Consider the following 25,437-nt stretch of genomic DNA (forward strand, 5'->3'; position numbering starts at 1 on the left):
GTTTGCTGACAGCACACACAACTACTATAATACAAAAAAATTAAAATACATCTAAACATGAGGGGGGTAATTATTACTAATGTATGTTAAAGAAATACTAAAATGAAAGGTTGGCTTATATCAGGGCTGCCAAACTGAACTGAGCCTCTCTACTCCCTTGTCCCTCTCAGGTATTGGGAGAGGGAAACTTCCAAAACGTACAGGATAATACATCTTGAAGGACCCCTGACCTAAATTTCAAGACAATTACAAATTTAACAAACAACACAAAAACAAAATGATTTCAGTGAAAGAAAACCATTTATTTCACACAGGAAAAATATTCAAGAGAATTTGCAATCAATAACAACTTTAGAGGACAATCAACAACTTTTCCGAATTGCATGGATTGGACCCCCCCACTCCTGGAAATTGAGCAAACTTGCTCAGCAAGCACAAGGCAGGAAATAGACACGCCTCCGAGTGACTCGTTACAAAAGAGACTTTTAAGCCAATCAAAAAGTTGCGCTGGCACATAAAAATTTGCATGAAGTGGATATAAAACCACTGGCTGAAAGAGTAAGTCTACACTCGAATTGCTAGCCTGCTACAACTTCGAAAAATCATGCCTGAACCAGCCGCCAAGTCTGCTGCCAAGAAAGGCTCTAAGAAAGCCGTCTCCAAGGCACCGGGCAAACCTGGCCGTAAGAGAAGGGGAAAGAGAAAGGAGAGCTACGCCATCTACGTGTACAAGGTGCTGAAGCAGGTCCACCCGGACACCGGCATCTCGTCCAAGGCGATGAGCATCATGAACTCATTCGTCAACGACATCTTCGAGCGCATCGCTTCCGAGGCTTCTCGTCTGGCTCACTACAACAAGCGCTCTACCATCTCTTCCAGAGAGATCCAGACCGCCGTGCGTCTCTTGTTACCTGGTGAGCTGGCCAAGCATGCTGTGTCCGAGGGGACCAAAGCCGTCACCAAGTATACCAGCTCCAAGTAAATCGCTCCGGCAAACCTACAAACCCAACGGCTCTTTTAAGAGCCACCCATCTCATCTTTAAGAGTTAGTTTCCAATAGAAGTCTTTCAGTTAGTAAGTTAGTTAGGGCTGTGATGTTTGATATTCTGTTTTCGTTGGGTTAATTAATAAACAATTAAACCAATTTGCATTCATAACTTAAGCTTCTTCTCTTCAAATTAAACTTGATTCTTAAGCATGCCGTGCCGTACATGAGCAATTTAAAGTTACTAAACTTTCAAATATAACTAGTGTAAAAATGTAATTCAATGTAATTATTACAGAGTGCTGCGTAATGCCTACTACTGTCATTGGCGGGCCGGCGCATGCGCATGAACTACAAAAATTGCGCAAGGGACACAAACATTAAGAAATGTAAAGGATCGATACTAGCTCTTTGGTATTGACCCAATAGTATCGATTATATTGATACTCATTTGCACAACCGTAATATCAGTTCTAACATTCACTGTGAGGGCAGTTTTGCTCCAGATCTAAAAGTAAATATACACCTTTTTTTTTTTTGTAGTTTTAATTTATTAAACTTCTTAATTTACCTAGATAATTATTGTACAACATATGAAACGAATAAGGAATGATTTTCTCTTTTGTGAAATAATTGTGTGGCTCTTAAAAGAGCCCTGGTGGGGAGTAGACCGTGTTAAGCAATTCTATTTAGCCTTGGCCTTCTCAGTCTTTTTGGGCAAGAGAACCGCCTGGATGTTGGGCAACACGCCGCCCTGAGCAATGGTCACGCCACCCAAGAGTTTGTTGAGCTCCTCGTCATTGCGGACGGCCAACTGCAGGTGACGGGGGATGATTCTGGTCTTCTTGTTGTCGCGGGCAGCGTTCCCAGCTAACTCGAGGATCTCAGCGGTCAGGTACTCGAGCACGGCCGCCAAGTAGACGGGAGCGCCGGCACCAACGCGCTGAGCATAGTTGCCTTTGCGAAGCAATCTGTGGACACGACCGACGGGAAATTGAAGACCCGCACGGGAAGACCGAGACTTGGCCTTTGCCTTGACCTTGCCGCCGGTTTTTCCTCTTCCGCTCATAATTGATGATAGTTGATTGATATTTGTAGACTTGAAGTTGACAATAATGCTATGAAGCACTATATTTATTCAGGACCAAGATGCTCAGTGATTGGCCAAAAGTTGCGGAGAAACTGTTGTCCAATCAGCATAAAGCTACAACAGACACCGCCCTCCTCCTGCGTTTGAATTTTCTATTTTACGGCTGTTGGAAAGATGACGTGTTCCAATAAGTATTTACGCGCTAAAAAAGAAAAGTGAATTTACTGAGGTAAGTCTGTAAAACTATACAATCATCACTCCGACAGATTAAGGTCTCCAATCTGCAAGTGAATGTTTTAACAGCATTGTGTGTAACTAAAAAAAAATAAAAGTCAACAGTGGGAGAATTTATTTAACCAATTACCTTAATGCTTATAATACTAATGGCATTTACTATTTCAGTACATTGATTGGTTGCATTATTTGAATATATCAATACAAAATAAATAAAAAAACAACTGTTTTCTCTATATAGTTTGACTGTAATACAAAAAGTCTGATTTTGGATGTCAAAAAAAGTATTGGTACGTTATATAACATAGTTTGATGAAAGACTAGTTACTGTAGCTTTTTTGTAAAATACTAAAAGGGCAGGTGTTGGTTTTTGTTGGTGTTACAGCATAATTCCACATAGGACATTCTTCTCTCTGCTTCTTTTCACTCCTTAAATTTTGCACTTTAATGTTAATGTCTGCCATTTGTTTCCATGAAAGTAAGTCTTTTTTTTTTCTCTTCTAAAATATTGGAGCTAATGCAAATGTCTATACATACCTTGTTTGTTTTTATATGACCACAAAAATAATACTATATTACAATTTTGCTCATCTGCATCAGTTCACGTTGAGTGATAAAGTTGCCCCAATTCATTAAATAAAAGTACTTCAAAATCCACAATCTTTTGTACAGTATGTTATATAACGTACATGACATTAGGAATTATACAGGCTCTAGTGGAGAAGGTGAGTGGTCCTTAAAAGGACCTTTTTGTTGGGTTGTTAGAGATAGCTTAACCGCCGAAGCCGTAGAGAGTGCGCCCTTGTCTCTTCAGAGCGTACACCACATCCATGGCGGTGACGGTCTTCCTCTTGGCGTGCTCGGTATAGGTGACAGCGTCACGGATAACGTTCTCCAGGAAAACTTTAAGCACACCACGAGTCTCTTCATAGATGAGCCCGGAGATACGCTTGACTCCGCCACGGCGAGCCAGGCGGCGAATGGCGGGCTTGGTGATACCCTGGATGTTGTCGCGAAGAACCTTGCGATGGCGCTTAGCGCCGCCTTTCCCAAGTCCTTTGCCTCCCTTTCCTCTACCGGACATGTTGACTCTAGTAAATTCGACAAATGTGGAATAACGTGACTTCTGAGGACGGCCGTTCTTATAACAAGACTGCGGACCTGAAAGAGCAACCACAGTTGCCGCAATCTGGGAGGGAGGAGTTTCGTTTAACTGAAAGCCAAAATATGACGTCACCAGGAAGTATTTTCCTTGTAAAATGAGCATATATTATGTATATTATATAAAATGGAATGGTCTTTGAAGATGACTACGGAGTTATTAAAATGGTCTGAAATGTCTCACATAAGCATTTGAATTTGTCGAGTTAGTAGCTCCTCCATTTTGATCTGGACATCTCTTGGAATTGCCGGTGAAGGAATCCCAGTGCTATTTTTCTCCGAAACGGTTCATTTATTAAACAGATTGCCTTTATTATTAATTTCTATCTGTAGATTAAAAAATAGTTAATAGTACAGTCAGGATTTTAACATTGTGTGACTTAAAAATATGCTTGTAATTGTGATTAACAAATGTTTTCAAAATTAATGAAAAAACAATAGGAGTACATTTTACATCATGTTAATAGGTTTCTGACTGTTAAGGTAAGCAGTTATGACATGAACTATGAATGATTTCCTCTTTATGAAATGATTGTGTGGCTCTTAAAAGAGCCTTTTTGGGGACATGGTCCGCGTGAAGCAGTTCTATTTAGCCTTGGTCTTCTCAGTCTTCTTGGGCAAGAGAACGGCCTGGATGTTGGGCAACACGCCGCCCTGGGCGATTGTCACGCCGCCCAAGAGTTTGTTGAGCTCCTCGTCGTTGCGGACGGCCAGCTGTAGATGACGGGGGATGATTCTGGTCTTCTTGTTGTCGCGGGCAGCGTTCCCAGCCAACTCCAGGATCTCGGCGGTCAGGTACTCGAGCACGGCCGCCAGGTAAACTGGGGCCCCGGCCCCAACACGTTGACCGTAGTTGCCTTTACGCAACAGCCTGTGGACTCGACCGACCGGGAACTGCAGTCCGGCGCGGGAGGAACGAGTCTTGGCTTTTGCTCTGGCCTTGCCACCGGTTTTCCCTCTTCCGCTCATAATTGCCGCTAGTTGATTGTTAATCGTAAACTTGAAGTTGACAGTGTTGTTACGAGGCAGTGTACTTATACAGGACCAAGCTGTTCAGTGATTGGCCAGAAGATGCGGGGAAACTGTTGTCCAATCAGCATAAAGCTACTAACAACAGACACTACCCGCCCTCTTCCTGCGTTTGAACTTCCTATTATGCGGCTGTTAGAAAGGTGACGTGTGGGTTTGTTATAGTTTTAGAAATTTCATTTTAGTATAGCTTTTAAGCTTTGAGATTTGTTTTTAAATTTATGTAGTTTTAATTAGTTTTTTTTTAATGTATTACTTGTGCGCAATATTTAAAAAAACACCATGGGAGCGACTTCATCTGAAGGTGCTTCTATTGGCTGCTGCTAGATGACGTAACTTCTGGGTGACACACTTTCAAACGTCCTTATTCCAGTTAATATCAAAATAAATCGACTTAAAATCACATTTAAAATCATCCCCAAAGGCTTATGCATTAAATTAATTAACAAAGACAAAAACGAATTACATTTTTGCTATAATTGTAGTTAGTTTTAGTTCGTTTTGTAAACATAAAATGTAGTTTCAAATAAAATATATATATTTTTAGCTTAGGCGAGTCTGTCATACTATATAATAATCATTTTGTTTTTAAATGAGTGTCTAAACTATCTTTATTCGTTTTGTGATTGGAATTTTGTATCATGTTTGTAAATTATGTGTAAGCAAATAAAGTTATTTAAAAACGGAAACAGTTGTCCAATCAGCAATAAGCTGCAACTGACACCGCCCTCTTGTGGTTGAACTTCCCATTAACACTCTTGAACTATTTGGAAGTTGGCTTGTTCAATCAGACACTCCCAGCCACAAAAAATGTTGTTGGACTTAGTCTCAGGTGCTCCATTAATATAGCCTCTAACCTTACTAATGCAGTAAAAGCTAGTAGTCATTTCAAGAAGCAACACTTTTGAATATTTATTTGAAGAGAAATCATGCTTTTGATTTCTTTATTTTACCATGATGACATTGCACCCGCAGGCGACATAATATATTAGGGCATCTCATTTTATGACAGGAATTCACCATCTAGATGAAAATGTGTTGGCTCTTAAAAGAGCCGTTGTGGCGTGATGGAGAACTATTTTATTTAAGCTCTCTCCCCGCGGATGCGACGGGCCAATTGGATGTCTTTGGGCAATGATAGTGACCCTCTTGGCGTGGATGGCGCACAAGTTAGTGTCTTCAAACAGGCCGACCAAGTAAGCTTCGCTGGACTGATGCAGCGCCATGACCGCCGAGCTCTGGAAGCGGAGATCGGTTTTGAAATCCTGAGCGAGCTCCCTGACGAGTCGCTGGAAAGCATACCTGTCAACCTCTGCCGATAACTGCCCTTATAAATGATTATGATTCCCCTTACAAACACCGTACGACGCATGTTTACTCGCGGTAACCAGACAGTGTAATAGAAATAACAAAAGGTAATTTGCATACAAAGTCTTTTATTCAATTAAAAAAGTTTACAATGCAATAAACTGTGCCTTCAGTGCTTCCTATTGTAAGCCAATGTGCATGATTTAGCAGACTTTATCTGCTCTAATGAGGGTCTCACTTGTGAGCAACAGTTGTCACAGTTCAATTTCATCTGTAATAAAGAAGTAAGAGTGTCTGTTCCCATTGTCTTTCTGTACTCTGTGTGAATTTTCCTCACATGGCTGAAAACCCGCTCGCTATCAGCATTACTGTGAGGAAGGCTGAGTAAAATCAGATACATCTTTCTCATCAGCGGAAAGCGATCCAGCCCCAAACCAGTTTTCATTTTGAACACATGAGGCCAAAATGTCTCTGGACGAATTGGTTGTCCATCCTGACTTTTCTGAGGGAGACGATCATCAGGTATTAGTTGATAGTCTTCCCATTCATCTTTTAATTGTTCCTGATCAAAGTCTGGTGTAAACCTGTTTGCAAGCTTAACAATACTTGTGTAATCCAACATCTCTCTCTTTCTTGGGTCCAACACCACCAAGTCACTCAGTATTGTATTCTCAAGATGACAAATGCATCCAACACTAAAAACAGACCCATTTTTTTCTTTTATCCTAGACAAGGCAGAGTTTTTCTTTCCAAACATGGTGTTGCAATTGCCGCTTGCAAATCCCACAACGCTACTCCACGGAATGTCATTTTCTTGTAAAATGTTGTCAATGACGGCAAAGATTGATGCTGCTGTGCCTGATGCCAACTCTGGTAAATCGAGGAGTCTGGTATTTGTGTTCTCCCCATTAAAGAAGTGAGCTAACACAACAAGTCGCTTTTTGGTAGTACGATCATTGCTTTCGTCAATCATGAGGGTAAATGGGTGAGTTCTGCAGTACTGAATGACGTCTTGGGTGTAGCCGCGTGCAAGGCTCTCAACAATCATCGTAGCCTTGGTCCTCCCACATGCAAACTCCTGCAAAAATATAATATTAAAATATAAAATTTTAATTTTTGACACGGTGCCCTAAATGCTGATTCATTGTAGATATGAATGATAATAATAGTAATAATAAGTTACCTTAGCTATCTGTGAATCCGGAAACATAACTTTCACCAAATCCGAGAAGTGGTCCGCAGCTGTGAAAGCAATGTTGTGCTCAGCAAGAAAATGGCAGAAGAGGATTTCCGCATTTGTCGTTTTGTGGGATGATGCAGGATTTGCGGTAGAGACGAAGTGCTTGGTTAATGGGACATTTGAATTGTTTTTTTTCACACTCTCCACGTGTCCGGCAGTTTTAAAGTGGCTCTTCAGATCGTAAAATCCGCAAGGCAGCTTGCGGATGAGCAGCTCGGTGGACTTCTGGTAGCGGTGAGGCTCCTTGACGCCGCCAGTGGCCGGGGCGCTCTTGCGGGCGGCCTTGGTGGCCAGCTGCTTCCTGGGGGCTTTGCCGCCAGTGGCTTTACGAGCTGTCTGCTTGGTTCTGGCCATTCTGTAGTACGACAGAAAGAGTGAAGAGGGGAGTGGTCGACTACGCGTTTTTAACCAGGCGAGATAGCGCTGATTGGTGCGTGTGAGAAGAGCCCGCGCAAAAGCTGCTCTACTATTGGATGACGGATTTTTGAATTTAACCAATCACCACCAGAACTGACTGGCGTCTCCTGGAGCACACGGATTCACTGACGCATACAGTAAGTTATACGTAACTAAAATTGTGATTGACATGTTTTGATTAACCCATATTAATTTAAGTAAACGGTGTTCGATAACTTTGTGCCTAATGATGGTTTTAATTTTTGAGAGAAACAATATTTATGAGTAGACTGTAAACATGAGTGCTTCACACTCTTGTACAGTAGGTGGCGGTAATTGAAAGAAGAAGAACCTCTTGTCCAATTATGTAGTAATACGCCAGAACATAATAGCCTTTTGTTGTCGAGAATGATTCCCCTCTTCAAAGATATATGGAAACGCCTGATTAAGTGGCACACTGACATATGTTATCACTTATAGCCCAAAAATTTTAGAGATACTGGGCTTTGGGATGACGTTTCAGAATTAACCAAATCTTGTACAGGTCAATTTCAATCACTATATGGGAATTTTTAAATAGTGGGCTAATATGGCTGACTCATCAGTAAAATCAGAAAATAGTTTGAACACACAAATTGACCGTACACTTGATTCAAAGTAAAATAATTTATTATTATTATTATTGTTATTATTATTATTATTATTGTTATTATTAAAATAAACTACTGTTAAATATATAATTAAAAACAGTAGCGTTTCTATGAAAATATAAGTGCAGTTACATGCTTGACCACTTGGTTGCACTGTTGCTCAAAGTTTTTATTTTTAATCTTTGGGATGTGTGATCGTTTGAAAATGTCACTTTCTTCACCTTTGTAGATTCTCAAGTCATCCATGTAATGGAATTACGCACAAGTGCGCGCGCACACACACACACACACACACACAATATAAATCGGGGCATCTGGACTCTACTTGGTTGTTGAAGACGTTTCACCTTTGATCCAAAAGGCTTCTCCACTTCTCAAAATTATGTGCGGAATATGTTTATTTATGACTCTGGTGGGAGTGGTGGTCACATGGTTGTTGTTGTCTTGTAAACTGGTAGCTCTAGGAAAAACATCTGGTTTAGTGGCCACTTCACTGATGGAGTGAGACTTTTTTTTCTCTTCAATCTGCCTTGGTCAGCTGGTTGATTTGAGCTGCAAATGAACTGCTTATTTAGATTAAAGGTGAAACATCTTCAACAACCAAGAATCCAGTTGCCTCAATTCAAAATTTGTGGATTTCCATTACCTTCATTCATAAAACACAAAATATTTCATTCTAGTTTAGTCTTCTTTTTTTTTGTTGTTGTATAATTGCACCCAATGTTTATACATTTTGAAGTCAGTGTAGCTTGTCACATACATAATAGAATTCATGGAATGGAATTCATCATAAAATGAGGCTTTTATTGTAATTTCTGTCAGAAACCCCTTTGGATTGACACCCGATACAACCGTCAAAGGTCACGCTAGCGAGGAAGTCCAAATGTCAAACATCACCCTGTGAAGTTTAAACCTTTGTAACACCCAGACAGACTGATCTTCTTCTCCAGACGCTGAAAAATGTCACTTCTCGTCACCGGCTGCTCCGATGGAGGCTTTTTTCGTGTCATTCCAGCACGCGATATTTTTCCAAGCAAACAATCGAGACCTTTCGTTGCCCTCTGCGCTTTGTCAAATAAAAGATCAAGCGTCACGCTCGCCAACGACCACCTGCTGCTCTCTGAACATTTTGGAGAGGATTTGTAAGGTGGCAAATGTCACAATTTGCATGCCACTGACTGAGTGTTTGCTAATAATAGTACAGTAAACGAGATTTGGGGTAGGGTAAGAGGTTCATGTAAAAAGTTTGGGTTAGGGTTTTGATTAAATTGGGTTCAAGTATTCATGGACAGACAGTCTCACCTGATCCAAAAATCAATTGAGCACTGAGAGATGTTCCGAAAGATATGTGGCAAAAATCCCAGCAGTGGCGTTCTTTCCAACCACGAGCAACTCCCCGTGATCCAAATACTTGGTCATTGATATTTGCCGATTTGAGTGTTTAGACTAGTGGCGGCGCATGGAACACTTCATTGCTAAGAAACGTATTGCCTTGAGTTCTCCTTTAAGTACTGTACAGTATGTTCACCGCTACTACTGAGTCTCGTTGGCTCATTCGCTCCTTTCCTCGCATGTTCTAAATTGGACGGGAGAGACATTCCGGCGTGTTAATTGCAAGGCCGCAAGCGGGGAAAACAAGTCGTTAGAGGACGTCGGCGCGCTGACGAACCTTTTGTGGCGAAAGCAGCGCTCGAACCAACGCGTTCCTTTCAATTACCCGCCGCCTCATTTTCCCCGCAAAAGTGATGACACCTCTTTCAAACTCTCTGTTCCTTCCTCCATCAAGGAGGTAAATACTGCACTTCACATAACTGCCAGTTTACCCTTTTGCTGATATTTGTGCTCTGTCAAGCTGTCGATGATAATGACTCACCCGGAGCCGTGGGGGGAAAGGGGAGGGGAGGGGGGGGGGGAAGTCTCGAGAAAGTGAGTGATGGCGGCCACGTGACGACGATGCTAATGGCTGCCTCGGTTCTTGATGGCCCGCTGCTTCAACAGCTGCTGAGCCGCAAGTAACCACGGTAACGGGCAAGGTAATCACACCAGGAAGCACAAGATGTGCGCTAGCTCTGCCCAAGTCACATGACCTCAATCTTCCTCATTCATGGGTTGTATTGTCTCATGCCAACGGATAAACAGACATTCATAATACACGTGCGCGGTGAAAGATATCGGACAGACAGCTATTTGCATCTTCTGTTTCTAAATGGTTAAACACATCCAGTGTATCGGCGAATGAAATGCTAACCGCTACCTAAACAACTTGTTTTGTTAAATGTTAACCACTAAGCTAACTAATACCTAAAACTCTAACCTAAAATCCTTTTGCTAACTGCTACCTAAGCCACTAAGCTAAACTTATTTTGTTGACTGCTAAACGCTACGATGACTGTTAGCCGTTCAGCTAACTGCTAAGGGCTCCGGCGCCCCGTTTGTCAACACTTTGGTCTTTCCAAAGCCGAGTTGGGAGTTCTCACCTGAGACAGGGAACGCTGACGAGGACACCCAATTTGTAAATGTCAACTATAGTTTAAAACCATAACCCTGTCTTGAAACCGTAATTTGTTTCTTAAAACTGTCCTTTTAATCCCTGACGCACGGTTGAAGCCCAAACCTACTGCTTGAAACTTTAGCTTTGAAACCCCATCCCAACTTTTAAACTCTAACCCTTGTTTGAAACCCAAGCCTATCACTTGAATTTTGGTTTTGAAACCTTAACCCTGTCTTGTACCTTGAATTTGATGTGAAACTCTTATGCTGTTTTAAAATCCTAATCTAAAATCCGAACCGGTCTCGAAAACCTAACTCTTGCTTAAAATCCTACTTTGAAACCTTACCCGTGACCAGAAGTCCTAATTTTAAACCCTAATCTTGTTTTTTAACCCTTCTTTGAAACCCCATCTTGTTTAAAACCTTATTAATCAATGGCCTTGGTATCGATATTTTCATCTACAGTATGTTTACCATCCAGACGGTTTGAATTTCATCTCCCCATTCAGATTGAGCGCTTTTTAGAAACGCGTCGCGGACGCCTTTGCATGTCTCTGAATAATCCAAAACTTGTCCTTGCCCATTAACCCTCCACGCAGGAGATGGCAACCTTCTGAATTTAAATTTCATCCCCAGCTCATTTTCTTCCCCCAATTAACACGACCTCCCACCATGTCACTCGCCACCAGGATTAGCGTCCCGAGGCATTCCGCCAGACCCCTGGCCAAGGAGCCCGGTGCAAGGTCCGGAAAGGTCCCGTCCAGTTTCCGCAGAGCCTCCTTTTTGTCTACCCAGAATTCAAGCAGCGCTAAATGCGGTTTAACGCTGTGAAAGCGCGTCAAGCGACATGTCGCCAGTCGGCGTGAGGGCTCATTATGCAAAAAGCACTTTGTCCATTAATGGTTAACTATGTTTATGTGCTGATTGATCTTAAGCTGTGACTCCCTAACAACTCGACAACCGCAATAATTACATTAAAAAAAAATTGCTTGTGAGGCCAACTCGTGGCTGTACAGACTTTTAGACGTCCAACCCACTTGGAACATAGACACAAATGTTCCCCCCCTTCACCACTACCACCACCACCACCACCACATTTAAACAGATTTCAGCTTCTGGCACTTTTTATGACTGGAATCCAACCGTTTAACACAATCGTTAAGTAAGTCAAACTAAAAGTGAATTACATGTCGTGTAGTAAAAACAACCGCGTAATGTTGCCTTCTGCTATCTTAAAGCTAACACACAATGCAAAAGGCCTTAGGCTAATAAATAACATTGGTAGTGAGTCCTTTGCAGTAGTTGTGAAAGTCTTCTTCATTTATGGCTTCATGATTGCTATACTGTCCCCGGTGGCCAACATGCGCCACACCAGAAGGAGTCACGATGAATGAATCTTTTTCTATTTAATTCATTACTATTTTTATAAGCGTGGTTCGAGGTAGTTTTAGTCCAAGTACCACCATCATGACTAACATTAATAGCTTAGTAGGCCTAAAAACGAGACAGATTTGATTTCATTAAAAAAAAGTATTTATTATTGTAAGCCATTGTAACACTAATACAGTAAACATTAACAAAAAAAAAAACTACTAAACAATTACTTAAAACAGCGGTTCGCAAGGTGGTATGTGTGCTCCCTCTAGTGGTACACAAAATACTTGCCAAATTAATGTTGATTGCCAAAAGTTTTTTATTTTTTATTTATGCAGAGCAGTAAAAAAAAATAAATAAAAATCAGTTTGTTTTTGTCAAGTGAGATCAATACATTTTTTCGAACTGTTTGGCAAAGATGATTCAAATCGCATCTCATACTTATTTGAAACCCTGGCTCGACAACCTCACTTAATCCCCCCCCCCCCACCGCCTCTTATCTCTTTGACTGCCAAAAACGTTAAATAACGTTTAGTAAAATCCTATGGAGGAGTGCCAAAGACGTTAAAAGACGTTTTTTTCAAAACAGATGTGAAACTAACCATTTTCTATTGTTGATTACTGAAAAACGGAATAAGGTAGAAACAAACTTTTTTTTCTGATGAAAGATGAGAGTCCAATCTTTCATTTGGTAGTATGTGTGTTTCCATAGTCCAAACACATAATTTTCTGTGGACCTTGAAAGATCAGTCAAAAATGCTTAAATCGGCTGGCACCCACGGCATCCCTTTTCTGAAAACGTCTGGCAGTCAAAGAGTTAATTAATGAAAAAGCCTTGCTCACCAGGCTCGAAACCCGACTTTTCAACCCTTCATTCGAACATGGCGTTCATCCAAATCACGTGTGTGGGAAATGAGCTGTGCGAGTTTGGCTCGCCTCGCTGCTTAAAGTGTTAATTTGTGAAAAGGAGCACAAAGAGGTGTAACATTTCACCTTGTTGTAACATTCAACCCTTTATCGCTCTGTGTGTGTGTGTGTGTGTGTGTGTGAATAATTCTGCGTTATCAGCGTCTCCGAGGGCGGCGTAATGAAGATGTTCTCATTGTAGCCTATTAGAGGCGAGACAGCAGCGTGTTGATGCTTTATCTTCAAGGTTAGTTGGCGCACGCACACACACATGTGGTCGGGCAAAACGCACAGCAAAAAAAAAAAAATAAATAAATAAATAAATAATAGTCAGCATAACCTTCATTTGCATATTCATACGGCTGCTGATTTATTTACTGATCGAGTCATGCCGCGCGTTGTGCGCTCACCTTGTTGTTTGTTGTGCGCGGGGCGAGCTTGTTGTTGAATGTCATGCCGAGCGAGACGTGTTAATAGAAGTGACATTTCAACTCGCATTATTATTTAAATGCATCCTATTCGCGGACGTACGCGGTCGACTCTGAAAATGTTCCGGGAAATGCAGGTTATTTTCTTTCTTTCTTTTCTTGCTTCCTTTCACTGCAATGATTTGTGTCAACCTTGGCTTGCAATCTTCTTTTTAAAGTCTAACCTTTCCTGCAAACCCTCCGTTGAAACCATAACCCCTTAATTCGAATCCTTAACAGACTTAAAAGTTTCATTTGAAAACATAACTTTACATAAGTCTAACCATGTTGGAAGCCTTAAATAAAGCTTAGAATCCAAGTTAAAACCCGAAATGTGAATTTGAACCATTGTTTTTGCTTTGAAACCCCAAACCTTGTTGGAAGCCCCACCTTTAAAAACTAAATAAAAACTTTTAACGCTGGTCTAAAACCTGAATTTGAAACCCCCAACCCAGGCTCGAAACCCTCATTTACAATCTAAATAATTGCTTTAAACCCTAATTTGGAGTCCTATAGTTTGAAACTCAAACCCTGAATTTGAAACCCTAAAGGTGTTAAAACCCTAACCTTTGCTTTAAACACAAATTTGAAACCCTAACCATTGCTTAAAGCCTGCATTTATAATGTTATCTGAATTCAAATATATGTAATGACTAACAGATCCCTGTTGATGGCGCCATTGCATTGCTTTGTATTTGAGATCATCTTTAAAATAGAGTATAAAGACAAGGTCCTTAATCTTGGCGGAGAAAATTGTCAACACGTGTTGGTCCTGAATCTTTTCTGACATAGCCAGTGCCTTTCTATCGGCTGTTTGGTCGCCCCCTAGTGGCATTAGGAATAACGCATGTTCCCTTTTGCTCTTTTCTACATTCGCGGCACACTGAACCTTGCGATAAAATTCCGAGTGCGCCGAGCCAAAGATAAATCGACAAATTGATTTTGCTGAATAAAAAAATAAATATAGCGGGCTGCTTCAAGGCGGAGCTGATCATCTTTCCTCTTTAAAAAATGAAGCACGCCCCGCTGATGATTTATATTTTATATTGCCACACCGGATGCATAATACATGGCGACTTGCGCGCTTGTCAAAGGTTACCATTAGTTCAGTATAAACAGGGAACAATGTGTTATTGTGCTCCTTTGAGGTGGCAAATATAAATGAAATAATACAATTACTCAAGTCGGATTTTAATAATGGAGCTGGCGCAGAGTAGACACGAACCGATGAGATGTTGGCCGTGGAAGCTCATCGTGTATGCGCACGCACGCCCGCACATCTACTACATTAAAGCCTCGGCGTGCGCTCATAAAAGCAGCCGAGTGGCAGCTATGATGTCGATGTGTCACTCAGTCATTAACGCTTCGTACTAGTCATAATAAATTCACATAATGTGAGGCGGACATCTTTGTCTAGATCCGCATTTCAGGATTTGGCTTTTATGTGCGCCACATCACAGAGTTCGTTTGTTTCATTTTTATTCGTGCATGTCCAGGACGCAGCTGGGGGGGGGGGGGTATTTATTTTTTTACAAAGTGTACTTTTGGTTCCTCAAAATGATGTTTTATGTTTACAAATGTCTTAAAAGAGCACATCTTTGCCGTTCCTTAGGTCCGTTGAAAACTAAATTGTCTTTGATGTTTTTTTTTGTCGTAGGTGTTTACAATGTCTTAAAACATTGAACGCTGAGATTGGTTAAAGGCAAAATTGTCTTTGATGTTTCAGGACAAACTTATCTCACGACTCAAAAGTGTCTTTGAGGAACTATTCAAACGGTGTGAGGTTTGTCTTTGAAGTTTGCTACGTCAAAGAATAACATTTTATTAACTCATTCACTGACATTGACGCCTAGAAACGTCAAAAATAAATTTGAACTATTCTATTAGTTAAAAAAAACAAAACTTTTTTTAACAAGAGTATGAAAACGCAGAAATTTTAATTAACTCTTTGACTGCCAAAAACGTTAAATAACGTTTAGTAAAATCCTACGGAGGAGTGCCAAAGACGTTAAAAGACGTTTTTTTTTTCAAAACAGAGGTGAAACTAACCATTTTCTATTGTTTATTACTCAAAAACGGAATAAGGTAGAAACAAACTTTTTTTTCTGATGAAAGATGAGAGTCCAATCTTTCATTTGGTAGTATGTGTGTTTACATAGTCCAAACACATAATTTTTTATGGACCTTGAAAGATCAGTCAAAATGCTTAAAATCGGCTGGCACTGGGGACAACCCGTTTCTGAAAACGTCTGGCAGTCAAAGAGTTAATAATCTTTTTTTTGTTGAAAAAAGAAAATATTATTAAAAAGGGGGCGTCAGGCGATTAAAATTTTCAATTGTAATCAATCACATGACTTCAATAGTTAACTCAAGATTAATCACACATTTTATATCTGTTCTAAATTCCACGTACTATAATATTTTTTTTAGGTTTTCATACTCTTGTTAACAAAAGTGGAAAAAAAAAGTTTTAAACTAATATGAATAGTTCAAATGAATTTTTGACGTCCATAGCCGTCAATGGCAGTGAATGAGTTAATGTTTCCATAAAGTGTATGTTCACCTCATTGATGGCTCAAACTTGTGTTTGATGTTTAGAAACACTTCAACTCTTGGTACGTGAGGTCTGTTTATGTTGTTAGGTTGGTTGGCTAAATTGCCTTTGATGTTTCAGAAAAATAGGGTTACGTTATCTTAAAATGTATTTGATGTTTGTTAAGTCTTAATACAATATGTGAGTTGTGTCTTTTTGATGTTTACAAAAAAAAAAAAAAACTATGCTTAGTCAGTTGAAGGCCCAAACATGTCTTTGTCACTTCTGGAAATAAAGGTTACCTGAAAATGTCTTTGATGTTTTAAAATAGTGTCTTAAAATGACCTCTTTTATGTTTACGTAAACAAGTTGGTTCCTTGAACTTGTGTTTCATGTCCAATTTGTCATCGATGTTTTAAAGCAGCGTCTTAGCCTAAAGTTAATCTATGCGATTTATATAAACACCTGATTTAGGTTTGTTGAAGACTCTAATTTGTCTTTGATGTTTACATATTCTTAAAACAGTACTAGAGCCTTAGTCTTTAAAGTTCAATTAAAAGATCTAATCTATTAGCGCCGCTGATGTCAGGTTTATTGAAGACTTAAAATCAGTTGTCGATTTTTGCGGCAGAGTCTGAATTGTTTTTGATGTCTTTGATGTTTAACATTAAGGGCTAAATTGTGTTCAAAGCGAATATAAATCCTTTAGCGCTTTGGTCAATGAATATTAAATTGTGTATAATCTTCACCTAAACGTTGGGTTCTTTGAAATCTAGAAATTGTCTTTGACTTTGTTGAAAATTGTTCATTTGGACGGCCTTAAAGGAGTCAAAGACAATCAAATATTTCACGTTTTGTTCATTGACCTCTATGTGACTCCTGCATCGTCGCTGCAATCGGGGCATGGCTACGATAAGTGAAGTCGATTGATTCTTTGTGAGCAGTGAGGAAGATGAGCGAGGAAGAACCAAGCGAGCGTCTGACAGCCGCCATCCATCACTTGTCGCAAGTTGATGCGACGAGCGATGACGAAACTCGCGCCCTCGTCCAACACGTGGAGTTTCTTTTTCTAAGTTCTCGGAGAAGCTCGTCTGTAATCGTAGTCGTTGTCTATTAGGACGGTAAATTTATTTATCTCCAGAAAAAAAAACAGTTTTTTTTTTTTTTATCAAGATACAGTGACGTTTCAAATTTCAAAACTTTTCAGCTTGTTCAGGAAATGTATGGAACTATTTGTCAAATTCCCAAAATTCACTCTTTCACAACAAAATTCACAAACTAATAGATCATTTACATACAGTATTTTGACCAGTTCATTCCATATTCAAGTCTTGCATTCTACATTTCAACAGTTCAATGACCTCGACAGCATTTCAGATCTGCGTCAGCTCTCCAGCATTCCCGAGCAATTTCCACGGAAATTGCATTCTCTAGTTTTTGTATAAAGTGCTAGAAAAAAAAATCTAATCACCTGACATGCGTGGCTAAATTACAATATGTGCCATCTGCTCGCACACGCAGTCAAATATAAACTCGCCGATTGCCTTCATCGCCGGCAAACGAGTTCACGACGTTTGAGAGCTCGCCGTGGCTTGCCTCAAATCAAACCGCTCTTCATCCTTGAACGTTTGGCTGCCAGTGACAAATAGTCTTCGCGGAGGAAGCTCATCTCACACGCAGACCAACAGGCCTCTCTTGAGTGATGGATGATGTGAAAAGCCTTCCTGCGGATAATTGTTAGCAAACAGCAGATGTTTTACTGGCGAGTGCGGAAAACACAAGAGAAATTAGTTGATTTTTATGGCTTTTTCTCGGAGGCCTCGCTCGTTAGCGACGACGTCGACAAAGCCAGAGATTAAAGGGTTTATTTAGACGTATGTGACGTGTTTTCTCGTTGGTGTTTGGATAAACATGCATGTTCGATAAGATCGAATAAAAGACAGGTGTGGCAAGTGTCGTGATTTTTACATTTCACGGTAGGTTTGGCTGACGACTGAATTGCCTTCAATGTTTACAAAAACACATTACGTTTGTTGTAGACTGCAACATTTTCTTTGATCCTGTTCAATCAAAATTGTCTTTAGTGTTTATGAAAAATACGTATATTAGGTTTTTTCAAGAGTCTTTGATTTAAAAGAAGAAGCGTACATTAACTTTGTCTACCAAGACTACATTTTGTGTTATGTTTAAAAAAAAACATTGTCACGTTAGCTTTGTCGTAAACTAAAAAGTCCTTGATATTTGCCTCTATTAATCGTTTGGTTCATCTTTTTACGGCTACTACTTTCTTTGAAATTAAAGCAAAAGTAAACAATTGCCAGCACGTGCCTTATATTTCTCCTCTACAGGCTACAGATTAAAAGCCCTCATTAAACAAGATGGACCGAAAAGCTCATTGAAGTGACACGTCACCTAGCCTTTGTAGCTAAGCTAATTAGCGCTCGTCACTCACTTCTGGTTGCACTTCCTCGGTTCGGCCCTTTGTTCCCGTTGCTTCACAGATTCTCGTCACAGTTGATGTTTTCTTTTTTATGTGTGAAATGCTCGCAGTCAACAAACGCTAACACCTCGCTAATTATTAGCCCGAGCTACATTTGTAGCGAATGAGCAATGCGGCCTGGTTAGTGTTTTTTTTTTTCCCAGTTATGTTAAGAGTTCTTAGGCATGTTTTGATAACCAAGCTAACTTTGTATTTCGTCTCTACATATGCTAATGTTTGATGTTAGCATCTCTACTTGTGTCAGTCACACACTACGACCAAAAAAATAAAAAATAAAATAGCACCCCTCGTTGGGCTAATTAGCACACTCGTCGTTCATGTTTAAACGAAACTGAAATAGCAAAGATTCCTCCATACTTATTTTATCTTCAAACGTGTTTTGAAAGAAATCTCAGAATTCACTTTACAGAGTTTTTAGGTCAACAGTTTTAGTACTGTGGCTACGCTAATTCATAGTGCATTTGAGGTTCCGTTCCGTTCCGTCTTCAATTCCGCTTATCCGGGGGTCGGGTCGCCCAGGGAAGCCCAGATTTCCCTCTCCCCAGCCACTTCACCCGGCTCCTCCGACGGGATCCCAAGGCGTTCCCAGGCCAGCCGAGAGACGTCGTCTCTCCAGCATGTCCTGGGTCGTCCCCGGGGCCTCCCGCCGGTAGGACATGCCCGGAACACCTCCCCAGGGAGGCGGCCAGGAGGCATCCGAACCAGATGCCCGAGCCACCTCAACCGGTTCCTCTCAATGCATTTTAGGTCAATCCAGAAATTTCATTGGAAAGCTGAATATTTTAAACTTCTTCTGAGTAGTGTATATACAGTATACTGTATGCTTGTGAGTATGTGTGGCTCACCCCTACCTAAATAAACAAACAAAAAGAATGAAGTGTATCAAGTCAAATCCCAAGCAGGTAACGTGCGAAGGCAACGGTGCGAGCAAGGCCGAGCCGGACCGTTGTGCTAACCGGCCCGCTACAGAACTCCGCAACTGGCCCAGATAAGCAGGCGGAGCGAGGGATGGAAAGTGGAATATCTGTTACATAAAATATGAGTTTTGCCGCACAGCCTCCCGCTCTAACTTATCAGCCGCGGGGCACTGGACCGTCGTGTCTCATCACTCCCCCGGTTCTGGCACAGCGGGCCAAAACGCAAACGCTTCCGACGAACGGAACAGCGATAAGGGGAGGGAAAAAGTCTGGCCGAGGCGTCATCGGAATATTGCCTGTCTCTTGATAATGTCAGCGTGATTAGAGAGTAATTGCTTCTTAATGCGTTTCAGGTCACTCGCACCCTCCCTCTATGCAAAAGTCACCTGTTGCCGCTTCATCGAGGGCATGACTGTGAGCGATGTGTTGTGTTTGGGCTAATTGTTTTGCTATCTTACATGCAGGACCGTGCAAATTCCTTACAATTTACTAGTTTGCTACTTTGGAGTCCAGGATGCCGAGCGAGATCAAGAACAGGGGAAGTTAGATAAAACCTGCAGCCGGACCCCCATCGGTTACTTCATAGGTACAAAACCCAATGTGTAGGTTAGGGTTTCAAGCGTGGTTTGAAGATGGGTTTTCAATCCAAGGGTTCAAATTGGGGTTTTAAATCCTGGATTACGGTTTCAAGACTGGGTTATGGTGTAAAATTGGGGTTTCAAACCTAGGTTACGGTTTCAGATTGGGGGTTTAAAGCCTGCGTTATGGTTAAAAGTTTGGGTTTCAAACCTAGGTTCGGGTTACAATCCTGAGTTATGGTTTAAATTAAAGGTTCAAGTTGGGGTTTAAATCCTAGGGTTAGGTCAGGATTTCAAATTAGGGTTTCAAGATTTTCTTATGGTTTGAAGTTAGTCAAGTCTAGTTTAGGGGTTCAAGTTAGGCTTTTAAAGTCTGGGTTACGGTTTTAAATTGGGGGTTTCAAACCTAAGTAGGTATTTCTAGTTAAGGTTTCAAGACTGGGTTATGGTGTAAAATTGGGGTTTCAAACCTAGGTTACGGTTTCAGATTCGGGGTTTAAAGCCTGCGTTATGGTTCAAAGTTTGGGTTTCAAACCTAGGTTCGGGTTACAATCCTGAGTTATGGTTTAAATTAAAGGTTCAAGTTGGGGTTTAAATCCTAGGGTTAGGTCAGGATTTCAAATTAGGGTTTCAAGATTTTCTTATGGTTTGAAGTTAGTCAAGTCTAGTTTAGGGGTTCAAGTTAGGCTTTTAAAGTCTGGGTTACGGTTTTAAATTGGGGGTTTCAAACCTAAGTAGGTATTTCTAGTCAAGGTTTCAAGACTGGATTATGGTTTTAAATTGGAATTTCACGCTTTGATTATGGAGGGAAGTTAGGGTTTCAAGTCTAGTTTAGGTTTTCAAGCCTGGGTTATGTTTGAAGCCAAGGTTAGGGTTACACGGCTTATGCCCGGCTTCGGGTTTACAGTTGGGGTTTCAGGCATGAGTTTGGGTTTCAATTTAGGGTTTCAAGCCTGGGTTGTAGTTTGAGGTTGGCTTTTCACACCTTTAGGTTATGTATTCGAATTAAGGTTATAAACCTAAATGAGAATCTCAAGATAGGGGTATCAACCTAATGTTACGTTTTCAAGTCACATTAGAGTTTGAAGGCAATTTTAGGATTAAAAAAAAAACGAAATTATGTCTAAAGAAAACTTTACAAAAATATGTTTTGAAATGTGAAGGTCAAATTGTGAGGAGGAAAAAAGAGAAAAGAAAATTAATAATTTTTTTTTCTATTCAAGTCGGGGAAGAAAGCACAGAGTTAGTCAATGACGTTGTAGCCTGGCTGTCCTTGTGCCATGACGTGCGTGCGCATTTGTGTGCTGACACACATCACTCAGGCTCGCTGGCAGAAAGCCGATTAAAGCGTGAATGCGGCAGGCTGCTTTCCAGCCACATGTTCGGCGCTAATAGGGCCGCGCCGGTTAATGAGGGTTAAATAATAATTAGGATGCCGTTTAAAAAGAGGTAAACACGGAAAATCCACACAATTTGTTAAGTGCGCGACTCCATTATCGGCGCTACCGTCTCCCAGCATGCTTTGCGGGAAAAACAGGCCTCTGATTCAACAGTCTTTAATCAACCATATCGGAGATTTTTATTTAAAACATTGAAGCCAATTTTGGAGTCTTTAACAACCAATCTGTGTTCAATGAGCTAGCCGTGTCAAGCTTAAGTTAGCTTAGCCATTAGCTTGGGTTCTCTTGTCAGAAATGTAGCTTATTTGCCACCACAAAGGCAATCATTGCTGACTTAACTAAAGCTCGTTGCTAGCTAGCTGCTGTCGCATAACTAACCCCCGACGAACCTGCTTTGGGTTTCTTCTTCTTCTTCTTTCTCTTCTTTCTTCTTCTCTTTCTTATTTGTTCTTCTTTCTTCTTCTCTCTCTTGTTTTTTCTTTTTCTTTTTCTCTTTTTTCTTTTTTTATTCCTCCTGCTTTTCTTTTCTCCCTTCTTCCTTTTCTCCTACTTCTTCTCCGTCTCTTCTTCTTGTCTTTCTAATCTTCCTGTTCTTCTCCTCTTTCTCCTACTTATTTTTCCTCTACTTTGACTTTTTTACTTTCTCAGTTTTATTTATTTCGAGCCTTGTACATACACATTTTTTTTTTTTATACATAACTGCAGCTTGTGAGGGATTGTGTGAGGTGTGTGGGGGAGGCAGGAAAGGGATTCATGTCGAGGAGGGTGGGGGGGGTGACAAACTGGAATTGATCGTAGTGTCAGGTCACGACCCTTGTATCTGCGAGGCGTTTAGTATTCCGCTGCAGGCGTCCGCCACGTCGCAGGCACCGTGTCGGAGCGTGAGCGGAATCGATCGGCACTACTGTTTATTCTCTCTTTACTTTTAATTAATGTTGACGCTGATTGCATCTCTTTATTAACACATGGTGATGAGGGGTTGGTGGTTATTGTGGGGGGCACCTTGAGAAAAACAACCCCCTCCACACACACACACACACACACACACACACACCTTTTTCATGGACAAATCAGCAGCGCGATTGACAGGTCAGACATTCAATTCTCATTGATCATCACTGATTGGATTAGCAGAGCTATGGCATTGAGGCAACAAGGCGGAACTTTGGTTAGCACCCTTGCCTCTCGGATAGGTTTGACTTTGCATGTTTTGCCTTCGATTTGTCTTCGACATAAAAAAAAAAAAAAAAGGGGACGTTAGCCCTCACTGAATACAAAATGTTCCTTTTCCTATGTCAGGTGCAATGAAAAAATTCATCTGTTTATGATGTTTACAAGTAGGGCCCGCTACCCATACAAAAGCTAAATCAGCTAAAGAGCTAATATCGACTGATTAGCTCTTTTAGAATCGGCATAAAATATGGCAGATTTTCTTGCAGTTTTCACAAACATTTACATTAGGTTGACTTAAAATGGCCTTTGATTCTTAAATCATTCCCTCCCAGCCATTTTCACTAAAGCAACCCCCTTCCATCCCGGCTGTTTTACTGGATTTTGACAGATTTTGCCCACAGAATATTGTGTTCTATAAAAAAAAAATACAAAAAAGACGTTTTGGGGAGGAAAGGACAAAGTATTTAAAAAACGTTTTTACATGTTTTTGGGATTGAATGAGTTGAAGAAAAAAAACATGTTTTAGTTAAAAAGGTCTGTCCTCCCTCTGCTTTTTTTTTTCTTCCGTCTTCAGTCTCGGAAGGGCCCAGCGTGGGGGCGAGGAGTGATCCCAAATGCGGCCCGTAATTTCAGGCCAGCGATAATGTGTCAGATAAACATAATGGCATTTGGAGGTGTGAAGTTTGCGCTCCCTTTTAAAAGACGGCACCGCCTCCCGTCTCGCGCCTGTTGCTTATTTTCCGAGGCGAGACGTGGTGGGGAATTTCAACCGCGCTCCTTATTCACCGACAAGTTCTTTTAAGTGTGAGGACAAGAGTGTGACCTGCATTCTCTAGAAGCCTTGACCACCCAGCAGGCACACACACATATACACGTATACACACACCTCCAGATAAGAAGACAATAGATAGCGCTAGCTTCCTCGCTGGCTGCGTTGTGTGCATGTAAATTCGTTATAACTCCCTCAATCGGGGCGCAATTCCGCCAACACTTGTGAAAGCAAACATTTGCACTATTTGGCTCCGAGTGACACGCGCGCTCAATTCTCTGGAGGAAATTTGCAGTTTTCCCTGTGAGGTTTTCAACCTTTTTGAAAAATATGATGAGCTCAGTCAACATCGGCCTGACAGCGACGGCCTTTCGGGGCACGCCGACAACTCTGCAATACCAAAAGGAATAAAAAGAGAAAATAGTTAAGATGATAGAGGAAAGTAGAGTTGAAATTGGGGGGAAAATGTTAGGGTTACAAAAAAAAAAGAGGTAAAATGAACAAAATGAAATGGAGGATGTAGAGTTGAAATACAAAGGTGCTGGATTTCACTTTCCTTTCCTTTCTTTGGTCCTTCCTCGGGTCTCCTGACGGCCTCACGACTCTGGCTGGAAGTGTTCGGTTTAGGTGAACGGTATGGGATTTTTTAATAGGTTTTAGGCGAACTAATGAATACACACTCACACGCACATACACACACTCACCCACATACAAAATAAAAAAATATTTAAAAGAAAAAAAAAAAGAGAGCAATGATGATGACATGTCAAATCGGTAAAATTACTGAAAGAAAAATACTGAGCTCTCCAGAAAAAAAAAAAAAAAATGAAATACAAAAGAAATGACTTGATGAAAGATGAGGAAAAAGTGTAAAGACAAGTAAAAAAATATAAAAGTCAATAGAATAGACATAAACATGAAGCTAAAAATAAATAAAAATTAGTTAAAATATAAAAGAAGAGAGTTAAAATAAAATAAAATCAAGTTTAAGATGAAACATGTCAATAAACATTTGGTAAAATAAAAATTTAATTAATAAAATAAAAAAATTTGAATTAATTAAAATAAAATGAAAATAGCTCTAAAAACAAAACAAAGTTAAAATATTCCCAGTTCATCTATCCAATTAATCATCATCCATTCATCCCTAATTCCAGTCCATGAGACAGGTTTCCATCCATCCATCCATGTTAACTCTTTGACTGCCAAAAACGTTAAATAACGTTTAGTAAAATCCTATGGAGGGGTGCCAAAGACGTTAAAAGACGTTTTTTTTCCAAAACAGAGGTGAAACTAACCATTTTCTATTGTTGATTACTGAAAAACGGAATAAGGTAGAAACAAACTTTTTTTTCTGATGAAAGATGAGAGTCCAATCTTCATCTATCATTTGGTAGTATGTGTGTTTCCATAGTCCAAACACATCATTTTCTGTGGACTTTGAAAGATCAGTCAAAATGCTTAAATCGGCTGGCACCCACGGCATCCCTTTTCTGAAAACGTCTGGCAGTCAAAGAGTTAACTAAACCAATAACACATCAATGCCTTAAACAAATCTTTCATCCATGTTTCAATCAGCCTATCAAATCCCTCCAACCTGCCCATTCATCAAGTCCAACCAGCCATCGCTCTACCAAGCCATCCGTCATCTATTAATCCACTCATCCATACCTTCTAACAATCCTTCCATCCATCCAATCATCATCCGATTCAACGTGCCCATCCGACCGTCATCGATCCACGCACGGCCTTCATCCCCGTCCGTCCATCCGCACAGATGCCGCCTTTCTTTGGCCGTCTCCGAACCGTCGACGTATTCTCTTGTTTCTCGTCTCAATCGCTTCCATCTCGGCCGCTTAGCCGGGATTGGCGGGATTGGCCCGCGGGCCGCGCCCATTCACGGCGCTCGACGCGTATTGATTGAATTCGACAGAAAGAAAAAGAAGCCGGGCGGGTAGAAACAAGAGAAAGAATGCAATCTTATTCCCATTAGCCGCCGCCCCGCTCGCACTAGTCTTTATTCAACATTAATTACTGTTCATTTCACACTCGGGCTCGTTTTCACACACCCCGACATTCTTTGCATTAAACACCGAAGGAAGTATCAGCCGGCAGTCAGGAATAAATTAAGCTTCTTTTTTTTTTTTACCCGACAACTTTTATTGCGAGGAAGTGTCTGAGATGAGATTGTTGAGGTGGAGGTTAATGCAGTGTCTGTTTCACACATAAAGGGAGCA

General features: G+C 40.7%; 4 protein-coding genes and 1 pseudogene across 4 annotated transcripts; 1 reads left to right on the forward strand and 4 right to left on the reverse strand.

Annotated features, from left to right (window-relative positions):
- The first annotated feature begins 115 nt into the window (after positions 1–115).
- LOC144034243 (histone H2B-like) lies at positions 116–1,144 on the forward strand. Its single transcript, XM_077542872.1, has one exon. It carries the CDS (start codon positions 605–607, stop codon positions 980–982), a length of 378 nt encoding a protein of 125 aa, XP_077398998.1. The 5' UTR covers positions 116–604; the 3' UTR covers positions 983–1,144.
- A 515-nt stretch (positions 1,145–1,659) lies between these two features.
- Positions 1,660–2,311, reverse strand: LOC144034187 (histone H2A-like). Its single transcript, XM_077542767.1, has one exon. The coding sequence runs from the start codon at positions 2,052–2,054 to the stop codon at positions 1,671–1,673; it is 384 nt and encodes a 127-aa protein (XP_077398893.1). The 5' UTR covers positions 2,055–2,311; the 3' UTR covers positions 1,660–1,670.
- A 531-nt stretch (positions 2,312–2,842) lies between these two features.
- On the reverse strand, positions 2,843–3,406 carry LOC144034103 (histone H4). The gene has a single exon (XM_077542652.1). The coding sequence runs from the start codon at positions 3,391–3,393 to the stop codon at positions 3,082–3,084; it is 312 nt and encodes a 103-aa protein (XP_077398778.1). The 5' UTR covers positions 3,394–3,406; the 3' UTR covers positions 2,843–3,081.
- Positions 3,407–3,952: 546 nt separating this feature from the next.
- On the reverse strand, positions 3,953–4,450 carry LOC144034186 (histone H2A-like). Its single transcript, XM_077542766.1, has one exon. The coding sequence runs from the start codon at positions 4,437–4,439 to the stop codon at positions 4,056–4,058; it is 384 nt and encodes a 127-aa protein (XP_077398892.1). The 5' UTR covers positions 4,440–4,450; the 3' UTR covers positions 3,953–4,055.
- A 1,133-nt stretch (positions 4,451–5,583) lies between these two features.
- Positions 5,584–7,401, reverse strand: LOC144033987 (histone H3-like; annotated as a pseudogene).
- Between the last annotated feature and the right edge of the window lie 18,036 nt (positions 7,402–25,437).

This window comes from Vanacampus margaritifer, chromosome 14 (genome assembly GCF_051991255.1).
Source record: "Vanacampus margaritifer isolate UIUO_Vmar chromosome 14, RoL_Vmar_1.0, whole genome shotgun sequence".
NCBI classification, from domain to species: domain Eukaryota; kingdom Metazoa; phylum Chordata; class Actinopteri; order Syngnathiformes; family Syngnathidae; genus Vanacampus; species Vanacampus margaritifer.